Below are 12,138 nucleotides of genomic sequence, written 5' to 3'. Positions count from 1 at the left end.
TACTTCCTGAACACCAATACACAATTCAAAATGAAACTTAAGTTTGTATATAAATTGCCAAACATGATAAGAACAAATATTTTTAAAATAGAGACTAAATAGTAACAGTAGAAGTAGAACCATTGAACTTGATATCGTCCGCACACCGAGTACCAGCCATCACAAATCACAGTCTTTTAAAATTAAAAACAATCCAATAGTGTCAATCTTAGGAATCATGGAATTGGACATGAGTTTCATTTATTGTATTAAGGGGGATGATGCGTGAGCATCTTTTCTATCTTTTCCTAGTGAATTTGCATTCAAATTGTTGAGTTTAATCAAGAATTAAATATCTTTTAGCCACTATGGATGCTACTTTGAGTCATGTGCAATTCTGTTTATTTCAGGTGATATTCGGATGGATTTGATGGAGTTTCTGTAGAAAAAGAGAAGAAAGCAAATGATGTTGTCAATCCTGACTTCCCTGCACTCTAACATGAATAACTCAAGCTACAGAGGTCCAATTGACAAATTCCAGTGGAGTTGGAAAGCTAACTTCCAGAGCTTTCCAACGTTGTATAATAGTCCATACTTCTTCTCCAGCAAATCGGCAAGGGTGGCGCCTAACTTGGGATTCTCCAAGTTAGGCGCCAAGACAAACTTAATCCATCAATTGCGTGCTGTATAAGTGGCGCCTAACTTTACTTTTCCCAAGTTAGGCATCAGGACAAGAAAGAGACTCAAAGTTCACTACCAAGGTAGCGCCTAACTTGAGGTTTCTCAAGTTAGGCGCTAGGTACAATAAGCACACACAATTTGGTTCGACCAGCATGAAGTTAGGCACCACTCCCTTCCAAGTTAGGCGCCAACACCACCAACAACACTCAAAGCAATTCAGCGAGGTTCAAGTTAGGCGCTACTCCCTTCCAAGTTAGGCGCCAGCTTTAAGAATCAAAGTGGTCACCATTCATCAATTGAAGATGCACGAAGATCATCATTTAATTTTGATTAAACTTTATTTTATTTAAGAATAGGAAAAGATATTATTTAGTTTTAGGAAATATAATTTACATTAATTAGGATTAGATATAAAAGGGAAAAGAATCAGCCCTTCGGGCTCTTCTCTTCTTTTCTACCTCATTCCGCAATTTGCAGTTTTTCTGAATCCTAGTTTTCTCTCTGAACCATGAGCAACTAAACATCCACTATTAAGGTTAGGAGCTCTGTCTATTATATGGATTGATACTATTATTTTTCTATTTTAATTCATATATTGATTTCTATTTCAAGAATTGCTTTCGTTCTTTATCTTATGAATCTGGGTGGAACGAAAGTATGACCCTTGTTCTAATTGAGTTCTTGAAAAGTTTGGAAAAGTTCTTTACTTGAACAAAAGCTTGAAAACAATTTCTCCTAAATTTAATGGGATACGTGACAAATAATCTTCTTATATTTGGATAATTATGATTTCTGTGGCATATAAACTAGAATTGAACTTAACCCTCTAATTGGAATCAAGTGACCAAGGAATTGACGATTGATGAAGGTTAGAGGAGACTAAAAAGGTCTAAGAAATTAGAGTTTAGTCATATATAGTTTGACATGAATTGAATCTTGCATGATTAAAAAAGTTGGTAAGAAAAGTTAATCCGAAAAATAAATATCTCTGAAACCTTAACTATTCTCTCCATATATTTCACAACCCATTTACTGCTTACTTTCTGATTCTCTGAATTTACTGTTAATGCTTTTGAACTCTCAAAACACTCTTTTCTGTTGGTCTAACTAAGTAAATCAGTTAACCATTGGTGCTTAATCCATCAATCCTCGTGGAATCGACCCTCATTCACTTGAGGTACTACTTGCTACGACCCGGTGCACTTACCGGTTAGTTTGTGGATTATAAATTCCACACCAGGGGAAAATGAAGAAGCGTGAATTCAAAATCTAATGGTAGAAGTAGAAGAGTAAAAACAGAAACACAATCGCCACTGCCAGTTATGCATGCGGTGGGTGCAAAGGACAAAAAACTAATGAAGAGTATATATCCTCTATCTATCAATCTATCTATATTTTTGATCCCATGTCATAAATTTTTCGCTGCTTGCGGCCACCGAAGAACACATTGTTTCCCCTTTGAGAGCCTCGCAAAGTTTGCTTAGCTGCCACCTCAATCCATAGAAACAGATTGCTCACAAGATTAGCTATGCATATGCCCTTCGATGAAATGACCCCATTTTAAACACACTGCTTTCTTTGAGTTGATTGATTGTAGCCCCCTTCCCTAGCCCTTCACTGCATTCACTTTGGACAACTAGGCAATCCTTTCAAGTTGTGCAACATACGTGTCTTCCACCTTCTCTGCTTATATATAATTAACTATCAAGAATTAAAAAATAAAAAAAAATAACAACTAGCCCCTCTTTCCCCACACAAAACAAAGTTTGAACAGAAGACAAAATGCAAATTTTGCACATGAACAACCATAACCAGCACTCTAAAAACTATTACTACTAACAACTAACTAAGGTTTGAAGTTTTACTATGCTAGAAATTTACTCCCAAAAATTAATTCCCTTATTAGACTCAATTATATTTCTCATCCAATTGGTAGAAAAAGTGGGGGATACTTTGACATTCGAATTGAATTTATAATAATAATAAAGGCTGAAATATCAATTGATTCATTGAGAAGAAAAGATAGAAATGCTTAACAAAGAGAAATGTTCTTCTCAATGAAACATATATTGATGGATATAGAAAGCTAAGGTAGCCACCCAAATCTAACTCCTCACAAACTCACATTGCAACTTGCAATTGGTGGTCCCTTAAGACCCCCAACTTGAACAAGAAAATGCTCCCATCATAATTCATAACTGTGTATGAAGTCGTGATGGTCATGCTGCAGTCTAGTGTGAATGATTGTGACACTATAATGACCCAAGAATCACAAATTGACATATCAGAGCCGTCCAAAACATTTTCATATTTGTGAGAGGAAAGCAATAACAATAATCATAATGATACAGCACAGAGCAAATTAAGCTGAGGAAGAATCATAATTTTATCACTACATACTCCATAGACTGAAAACAAATGTCAAGGCCATGATCAAACTACTAGTCGCGCAATCATAGGGCCATAAGCCATATACATTAACATCAATACCGTTATCATCATCATTCATTTTTGGCATAACTACTTAACAGATCAGTTTTAGAACGCACCAGGCACAAAAATGCTAGCGGCTATTTGTTTTTCTAATTTATAAAACAAAACAGTAGGATTATCTTATTTATAAATTTTCATTTTGAGAAATATTAGAAGACTAATATTTTTCTTTGTATTATCTTACATACTAGTCAACCTTTCCATTTTTCTTTCCAATAAAAGTATTAGCCTCTAATATTTTCCTTTTATTTTAAAAATAATGTCACTTAACAACAATAGGAAAGTGGCTTGCCAAGCCGCTGGTTACACATAACAAACTATGTTTTTATAATAAAAATGTGCACATCAAATCGGACGAAAAAAAAAGCCACTAGTCATATTTTTACCACCAATAATGGCTCTAATCTCATTATTCCTGTTTTGTTTCAAATACTATATACAGCTCTTAACTTGTTCCAGCAAGAACCTGATAAATAATTGATGCATATTAAGAATAAAGAGCACAAATAGAAGAAGCATAGCAGCAAAAACTTAATCAAGAATGGGAATAATATACTACAACTAAGTTAATTGGAACATCAAGTTCGTATTTAATTAAATCATCATTGGACATCCTGAGAAATTATATTCCTAACATGGTCCCCTTTTTTAGGACTAGCTTTTCCAACTAACTTAAATGAGATTCAAAATTTTAAAACTGATTTGTCCAATGACATTCATATCATATCATATGGTTATGGACTTGCAGTAAAGGCAAGAAAAAAGGAATAGCAAAGTGCAAAAAGCCAAGAAGGGAAAAAATATTATTTTATATGGAATCACATTCACACATCTGCACAAGACTTTAATTATAAATTTACTGGAAACAAATTTATATAGACATGCAACCATTATTGTTATAAAGGTAAAATTCTTTGATTCAATCATCTACTTTGCTAGTTGAGGTTTTGACGTTGAAAAGGGAATGGTTCAACAAGGATTTGATCCCTTCATGCTCAAAGTTTAAATTTGATTGGTCTTTACACTCAATTTTGTTTCATTTTCATGGCAATAACATTCCACCTAACTACTGAGTAGCACAGCAATATCATCACTATTATCACCTAAAAAAGAAAAAAACATACGAAATGATGAATTGAAAAGGCATAATAATTAACTAACCTCCAAGCGTTGAGGCAGCGTCTTGTGCGGCGGCGAGAATTGGCGAATGAGAGATACAGCAGAGGAAGAGGATGAGAGAATGGAGGTGATTGAAATTGGATGAAAACCCTAGCAGACATGCTTCTCTTATCTGAATCTGGAACTAAAAAGAAAAGGGAAAAAGTATAAAAACAAAAAATTTGAGGGATCAAAATCTAATTATTAATTTTTCCAAAAAAAAAAATGGGATATATTTTGTAATTATTTTGATGATGGTTAATCATACTCCTACGTAGGAGTAAGGAATCCATGGCCTATATAAAGTGTAATAACTCAACAGATATTTTTTTTAAAATGGATTTTTCATTCTCTTCAACAATACTCTTCTATACTTTCCATTTCTCTATTCTTAACATGTCGAAATACTTGGATGAACCTCTCTTCAAAATGGTGGGTTGGTATGATAAGAATCGCGGTGGAAAAATAATACCTATGACAACAGGTACCGTCTTCCATTTTCGAGAAGAAGCGATCAACTTGATATTCAAATTCTTAAAATTTTCATAGATGTTGAGTACACCCTTCGCAAAGAGAATACGGGTCATACATACGCCATCAACATTTCTGTACTTGACGCCGATGGACAATAAAACTTTCACCATGTTACCTACATTATTTTTTTATCAATAGTAGATGTAGGTTTATTTTTTATAATTTTTTTAGTGAGGGTACATAAGGAGTACATAGTATATAAAGTATAATAAATCAACTGATATTTTTTCAAAAGGGATTTTTCATTTTTTTCAACAATGAGAAGAACTTATTTTTCCTTTGCTCTCTTCACCATTCTATACTTTTCCTTCCTCTATTCTCTTAGGTGGCGTTTGGTGGAGAGACAGAGACAAAAAGACTGAGACAGACAAAAAGACTGAGACTGAGAGACAGAGACTAAGAGACAGAGACCGAAATAAATTTCAGTTGATAAAGTGAGAGACAAAAATTGAAACAAGAATAAAAATATAATTTAATTTGCACAAAAGATAAAATTGAAATTAATTAATTGAAATGAGGGTATTTTAGGTATAAAATGTTATTAAAATTTCAATCTCCGTCTCTAAAAATTTCAGTCCCCTGTGTTCCTGGAGATACTAAAATACTGAAATTTTAAGGACAGAGACAGAAATTTTAGTACCCGTCTCTGATCCAACAAACATGATACTGTGTCTCAGTCTCCCAGTCTCTATCCCAGTACCTAAACAAACGCTACCTTACATGTTGGAATACTTGGATAAACCTCTCTACGGGACGATGGCTTGGTACCATAAGAATCATGGTGGAAAAATGTTTAGTCAGGACTTCTATAGTACATCCTTCGCCAAGAGAATACGGGCCGTATATACGCCATCAAGAGTTCTGTACTTGACGCATGGAGTGCCATTTCCTGCTATCTAAAGATTGAAAACAAAACTTGCACCATGTTACCTAGATTATTTTTTTGATGGAGTGCCATTTCCTGCTGTATCTAAAGATTGAAAACAAAACTTGCACCATGTTACTTAGATTATTTTTTTATCAATAGTAAATGTAGGTTTTTTATTGTAATATTTTTAGTGGGAGTATATAAGGAGTACATAGTATGTAATAACTCAGCAGATGTTTTTTTTAAAAGGATTAAGAACTTATTTTTCTCTTTCTTAATCCGTTCTAATTCATCAAACCATTACCATCACAGGTTGAACAGCTTAGGACATAAAATTTTCTTTACATAGTATTTTTTTTCTTTTCTTTTTTTTTTCCTCTTTCTTCATCTCATTGATTCTTTTTCTCTCATTTATTTTTTGTCCAATTTCTTTTTTTCTTCCTCCTTTTTCATTATTATCATCATCATTGTCATCATCGATATTTTCTTTTGTATATACATTTTTTTCTTGTTGTTATTTATTTTTTTGTTTATTTATTTGTTTGTATATTTTAAAAAAAATTATGAAAAAGAAGAATAAAAAAGAAAAACAGAACACAAAAAATAATAATGATAATGAATAACACTAAATTTTTTTTATATAAAATATAAAAATTTTACCACGATAAACACAGAATTTGAATTAATTTTCACATATATTGCAAGATAGTTTGTTGTTTAGGACTTAAAGTGTACAATTTAACTTTAAAAATTTGTTTAGATCTTTTATTTTTGAAATAAAATATAAGAAGATACATAATTTTTTTATTAATAACAAAACATGAAAAAGAAGAAGAAGAATATGTTGGAAGAAAGAAAAAAAATGAAATATGAAGAAAAATAAAATAAAAGAAGAAGATATGTTGAAAAAAATTTCGTTGAGAAATTTTGTTGTTATTTTTTAAAAATTTTAGTGGTATTTTTGTTTCAGATAACTTTCAAGTAATTAAGAAATTTTCTATGTTACTGTTAAGAAATTTTAGTGTCAAAATTTAGAAATTTTTTCTATCAAGTTTAAAAAATTTCAGTGCTATCTTTCTAATAAATTATGTATAATTCAAAATTCTCATCTTATTCTTCTTTTTTTTTTATCTTCTCCTTCTCATTTCACTTTCTCATCATTTTTCTTGTTTTTACTTTTTTAATAAGAATAAAAAAAAACAGTAACAACAACAATAATAAAAGAACAACGATAACAAAAAATTACACAAAAAATAGAAAAAACGCGAAGAAGAAAAAGTGCATGATAGATTTACATCTTGTCTAAATGATTTTTGTTGGATTTGATTATCTATTATATATTACTAATTTTACAATCAAAATGTGTCATACATCACTTTTTCATTACAATTGAAATCAAATATTTTCCAACAAAATTAAAGAGTTCTACCCTCCTCCCTACTAATTTTACAACCAAAATGTGCCACATATTACTCCCTCATCGATTCTTCTATTCTATTATATAAAAATCGGGTTTTTGTATTTAATGATAAAGCTGACGTGGCATGCTTCTGAGAGTGTTTCCTAATTTATTTTTTTTAACTCATTAAATACAATTCATTACGTAGATTAATTATATCAACTAATTGATTTGATTAGATATTTAAGTATCACACAATTTAATATTATGTATTTGAATTAATTGAATATAATTGTTAGAGTATAATTAGGATCAATTAGATCAATTAGTATTATTCAACATATCTGAATATTTATTATAGGATATTACGTCTTTATTATTTTGATTATCTTATTATCTATAAATACCATTTTATATTGTATCATTCTACACAACTTGAATACTCACAAACATTTTTCCTATTGCTTCCTCTCCCCTTTCTAACATGATATCAGAACCATAGTATCCTCCTTGAGGAGGATAAGTTGATTTTCTTCTAGTGAAATCACCGTACTTTTCATACTTTTCTTCCGTACCATTTTTTTTCCTGCTCTTTGGTTAATGCTTTGATGCTTTTCTGACCCCATCGATTAGTTCATCCACTACTTACTTATTCTCATAGAGAAACCATATGCTTTTCATCACCTTCTCATAGTTTGTCATCTCTTTGCACTTTGTCACTTTTCAGCAGTTTTCCGCCAGTTCGCCATCTTTTCAACAGTTTTTGGGCAGTTGGCCACTCTTGCAGCAGTTCCGTCTACATTCTCTTCTAATAGTTCCGTCTGCGTTTCCTTCTGCCAGTTTCGTCTACGCTTCCTTCCAGTAGTTCTGTCTACATTTCCTTGTGGCAGTTTTGTTTGCGCACAACTAGAAAATGGATTAATACAGACAGATTTACAGACAGATTTAGTCTTTATTACAGACGAATTTTTGGTTACCGACGGATTTTGTCCCTCTGTAAAAGCCCCATCGGAAATTATTTACCGACGGATTTTTTTCCGTCGGAAAATTACAGACGGATTTTTACCAGTTACCGACGGATTTTTCCTCTGTAAATTCTCTATCTATTTCCCGAAGACGACGAACTTTCCGACGGATTTTCCGTCTGTAATTACAGACGGATTTTCCGACAGATTTTCCGTCTGTAATTACAGACGAATTTAGACGGATTTTCAGACGGATTTTCCGTCTGTAATTACAGACAGATTTTCCGACAAATTTTCCGTCTGTAATTTGAACGTTGGAAAATTATCTCACACTCTGATTACAGACAGAAAATCCGTCTGTAAATTCGTCAGTAAGGTAAAATAGAATTTTTTTATTTTTCCAATTACAAAATAAACTTGTTTTCATACAAAATAAATATAAATTTAATACAAATTTTTATCTAATTTGTATTCAAATATTTATAATATTTCAAAAAATAAACAAATTCATCGTATTATCAAACTAAAAAAAAAACTACTATAAACAAGCAAGTCAATATAATTCAAAATATAAACAAAGTGTATTGATACATCAAATATAATAATAAGTAACAAACATACATCAACAAAGTCTATTGAATAAATTAAAAGTTGTTAATGAGTATCCAAAGGGCTCTAAATGATTTTCCTCATACTAGTAAATTAAAAGACCTATATTGCAAGCAACTCCTATTCAATTTCCTAACTTATTTGAACAATTTTTACTGCTCTAATAATTAATAGATGAAGTTGGTGAAGGAGGTCCTGTGTTAATTCCACTTATCTCATCTGCAAAATTCACTTCACTTGCTCTTTCTGCTGCTGCTTCTTCTTCATCATCCCAGCTTTCCTCACACGGTCACAAATATTCTCTAAGACCAGATCATTCATGTGCTGAAATAGTAGTACCTAAAAAAATTAAAATAATTAGATGTTGACCAATAAAGGATCGAGAATGTAACACCATGATGCAAATAATGCACAAAATCCAGAATATATGTTGCATAGTCAATAGTGAACAAAATCTCAACTCACACCACAAAATCTAGAATATATGTTGCATAGTCAATAGTGATCATTCTTAACACTTTGCTGCTAAAAAAAAATAAAGCACCCTTAACCGCAATAAGTAAAAATAAGATGAGTCTAATGTTCTTAATAGCAGGTCTCTCTACAGTGTAAGTATGTCTCTTCTGTTAATTATCTCCTTTTATTGTAAAACTTTGCTCTAAACTACCTACTGAACAATGAGTATTTCAAGTTCAAGTTCATAGCATTCAATTTTGGCTGATCAGCAAACCAATTTTTTTATCAGCAAACCAATGGAAGCATTCAATTTTGGCTGATCAGCAAACCAATTTTGGCAATAGCTCTCTGAACCTGCTCTGAGCAGTTAAGGTACAGTTCATAATTTGGTGAGAATTTGGACCATGCTAAAAGTTACCACTCAAGCTGGTGTGTCCAAGAAAGCAAAAAACCCATACTTTTAAAAGTGCACTAGGTCTTTCTTCCTTAATATCAAAGGGCAAATCCCGCAATAAAAAAGATCCATACCCCTGGGTTTCAAAGATCAATGTCAAAAATTTATGTAGTCATGTATTGATTGTTCAAGAAAAACAAGGCATCAAAAAACAAGCAGTACTTGCTTTAATAAATACCTTGACCAAGAGTGAACTTTATAGGTTGATCTTTATCCCTACTAGAATCAAACATGGTTCCATCTTCCAAAGTCCCAACATAGTGCATTGCATTCTCGAGATGAAATAAATAATCAAACACTAAACATTTTTTATTATTAACAACAACTGCTACTTTTTTATTACTAACAACAACTACTGCCACTAAGAGTGTTCTTGTTTCAGCTTATGTTGCCAGAAAAATCTGATTTTCAAAAACAATCCTAATTAAAAAGATCAATAAATCTAATTTTCAGCTTCATACATTCTCAACTTCTTCAATTATATGTAAAATCATCTAAGAAGTTATGTCCAAAGCAAGTATTATTTAAGAGAGAAAAGAAATGGCTTCAAAAAGTCAACTTAAAATATTTTAACCCCCTATATTGTAATCAAAAGATTGAACTGAGAAGCATGTTGATTGTTGATGCACGCACTTCATCAAATAAAAAAGAAGCAAGAATTATGAGTGGCTTCAATATATGAATAAAAAATCATGAATGGCTTCAATATTTCTCCAAATCTAAATATGATGCATGAACCATGTACTATATGCCAGAGAATCAAATTCAATGTCTCAACCAAGTACATAGGTAAGGATGATCAATGACTTCCAAAAAGAAAAAAGAACCTATCCTATTCCACTTTTTCTTTTACTTCTATTTTTGTCCTCTTTGTGTCAATGAGTCTGAACTTGACTAAAAGAACACTCTGGAGAAAATGGAAAGCAATTCAATGGAACTAAAGATAACTCTAAAGAGAATAAAAGAAGAAGAAGAACACAAACCGTCTTGAGACAAAAGGAACAATTCCAAAGGTCATGCCACAAGTAGCTTGAACAAACACAGAGAATATGATCATAACAACAACAGAAACACTCAAAGATCCAACAAGCCCAAGAATTATGCAGAGGACACCAGCGAATGTTTGGCAAAGCCACAAGGCCCAGAGCCTACCCCTCATTCCAAACCTCTTTGAAACTGCATCAGATATGAACCCTCCACCGAGCCTGGAGAAAAGATTCGCCAATCCGAAACTGGCAGCAATGATCCCAGCAGTGTGCAGCTTGAGATTGAATCTGTCACAGAAGTACTCAGCTATGATGTTATCAATAGTCAACTCCACACCAAAGCAGTATCCATAAGTGAAGTACAGACAGCAGTATTCAATTTCTGAATAAAAAATTAATCTTTACAACAGCAAAAAAAATATAAATAAATAAAGCATAATGCCAACAAAAAAAGTGTCAAAAAGATATTATAAAGCATTACTTACAGTATTTTAGCTTAGCTTATCTTAGCTTCCTTTTAATTGCAGTAGGGAACAAGCAATAATCAAAATTAAACAAAGGGGAAGGAGAGAATGAAAAGGATGGGAGCATAGAGAGCATACATGTTCGTTCTTTGTTCATCAAAACAAACATGTCGTTCTCAACCATCTTTGCTACTCCCAATCAGCTATAGCAATTCTCTGCTTCTGTCCTCCAGAAAGTTGGGTGCCACCTTCTCCAACCTGTGTTAAAAATAAACTATCAGGCTTTAAATTTGAATGCGTATTTTCTGATATCAAAGTGTTTTAGATCTACACTTTACTAAAAAACACAATAAAATGAGGTTAGGAGATTAGGTCACTTTGCATCTAAAATTAATTGGCCAATTCTCTGGTGCATTTAACTTTCATGCTGAAATTTGTCATTTTAATATATCAATTTGGAAAAAAGCTGTCATTTTAATGGAAGAGTCTTCTCCTAATCTCATTTGTGAGGAAGTTATTCTTTCACCTGGAGAGGGATAATCTTGGATGATCACAAACCCAAGTAGCTAGTAATAAAATCAAATTATGATGTAATTCACTAAAACCTATCATGACAACATCAAAACCTTTCCCTCACTGGATATGGCTGGATGCATGAATCAAGCAAAGTTAAGTGATTAGCAGCATCATCCATCAACCCCAAAATAAATCAAATCAAATCGGAAAATAAAAAAGTTGAAAAAAAGGAAAAAAAAGCTTATCATCGTAGAAGAAAATATACTCCATCAAGCAAACAATACAAGAAATTAATATGAATAAAAAATAAAAAATAGTAATTATAACAATTAACAAAAGAATAAACAGAGAAATTAGGTTTGAAAAACTGAAAAACTGTGAAGAGTGGCACCTGAAGCAAATTTTGAAGATATGAATCACCACATTTACCAAACTTCAAGGCTGGTCAATCTTCAACTCCTTTGCACAAACATCAAAGCCAATACACGCAGCAACTACTACCTGAACAAGAACAAGAACAAGTTGTTTGGCTACTAAGAAAACGAGAGAGAGAGAGAGAAAAAGAGAGAGAGAGAG

At 32.2% G+C, this 12,138-nt stretch overlaps 1 protein-coding gene across 1 annotated transcript; it reads right to left on the bottom strand.

The window, feature by feature from the left end:
* Positions 1–9,003: 9,003 nt before the first annotated feature.
* Positions 9,004–11,230, bottom strand: LOC148581616 (high affinity nitrate transporter 2.5-like). The gene is made up of 3 exons (XM_088492298.1): positions 11,185–11,230; positions 10,580–10,889; positions 9,004–9,025 (listed from the first exon to the last, which is right to left on the bottom strand). The coding sequence occupies exons 1-3, from the start codon at positions 11,228–11,230 to the stop codon at positions 9,004–9,006; spliced, it is 378 nt and encodes a 125-aa protein (XP_088348424.1).
* Positions 11,231–12,138: the final 908 nt, after the last annotated feature.

Source organism: Arachis ipaensis, chromosome B10 (genome assembly GCF_059453495.1).
Source record: "Arachis ipaensis isolate K30076 ecotype BB chromosome B10, ASM5945349v1, whole genome shotgun sequence".
Lineage (NCBI taxonomy): Eukaryota > Viridiplantae > Streptophyta > Magnoliopsida > Fabales > Fabaceae > Arachis > Arachis ipaensis.
The sequence above is the reverse complement of the archived record's forward strand: the minus strand, read 5'-3'. Positions and strand labels throughout refer to the sequence as shown.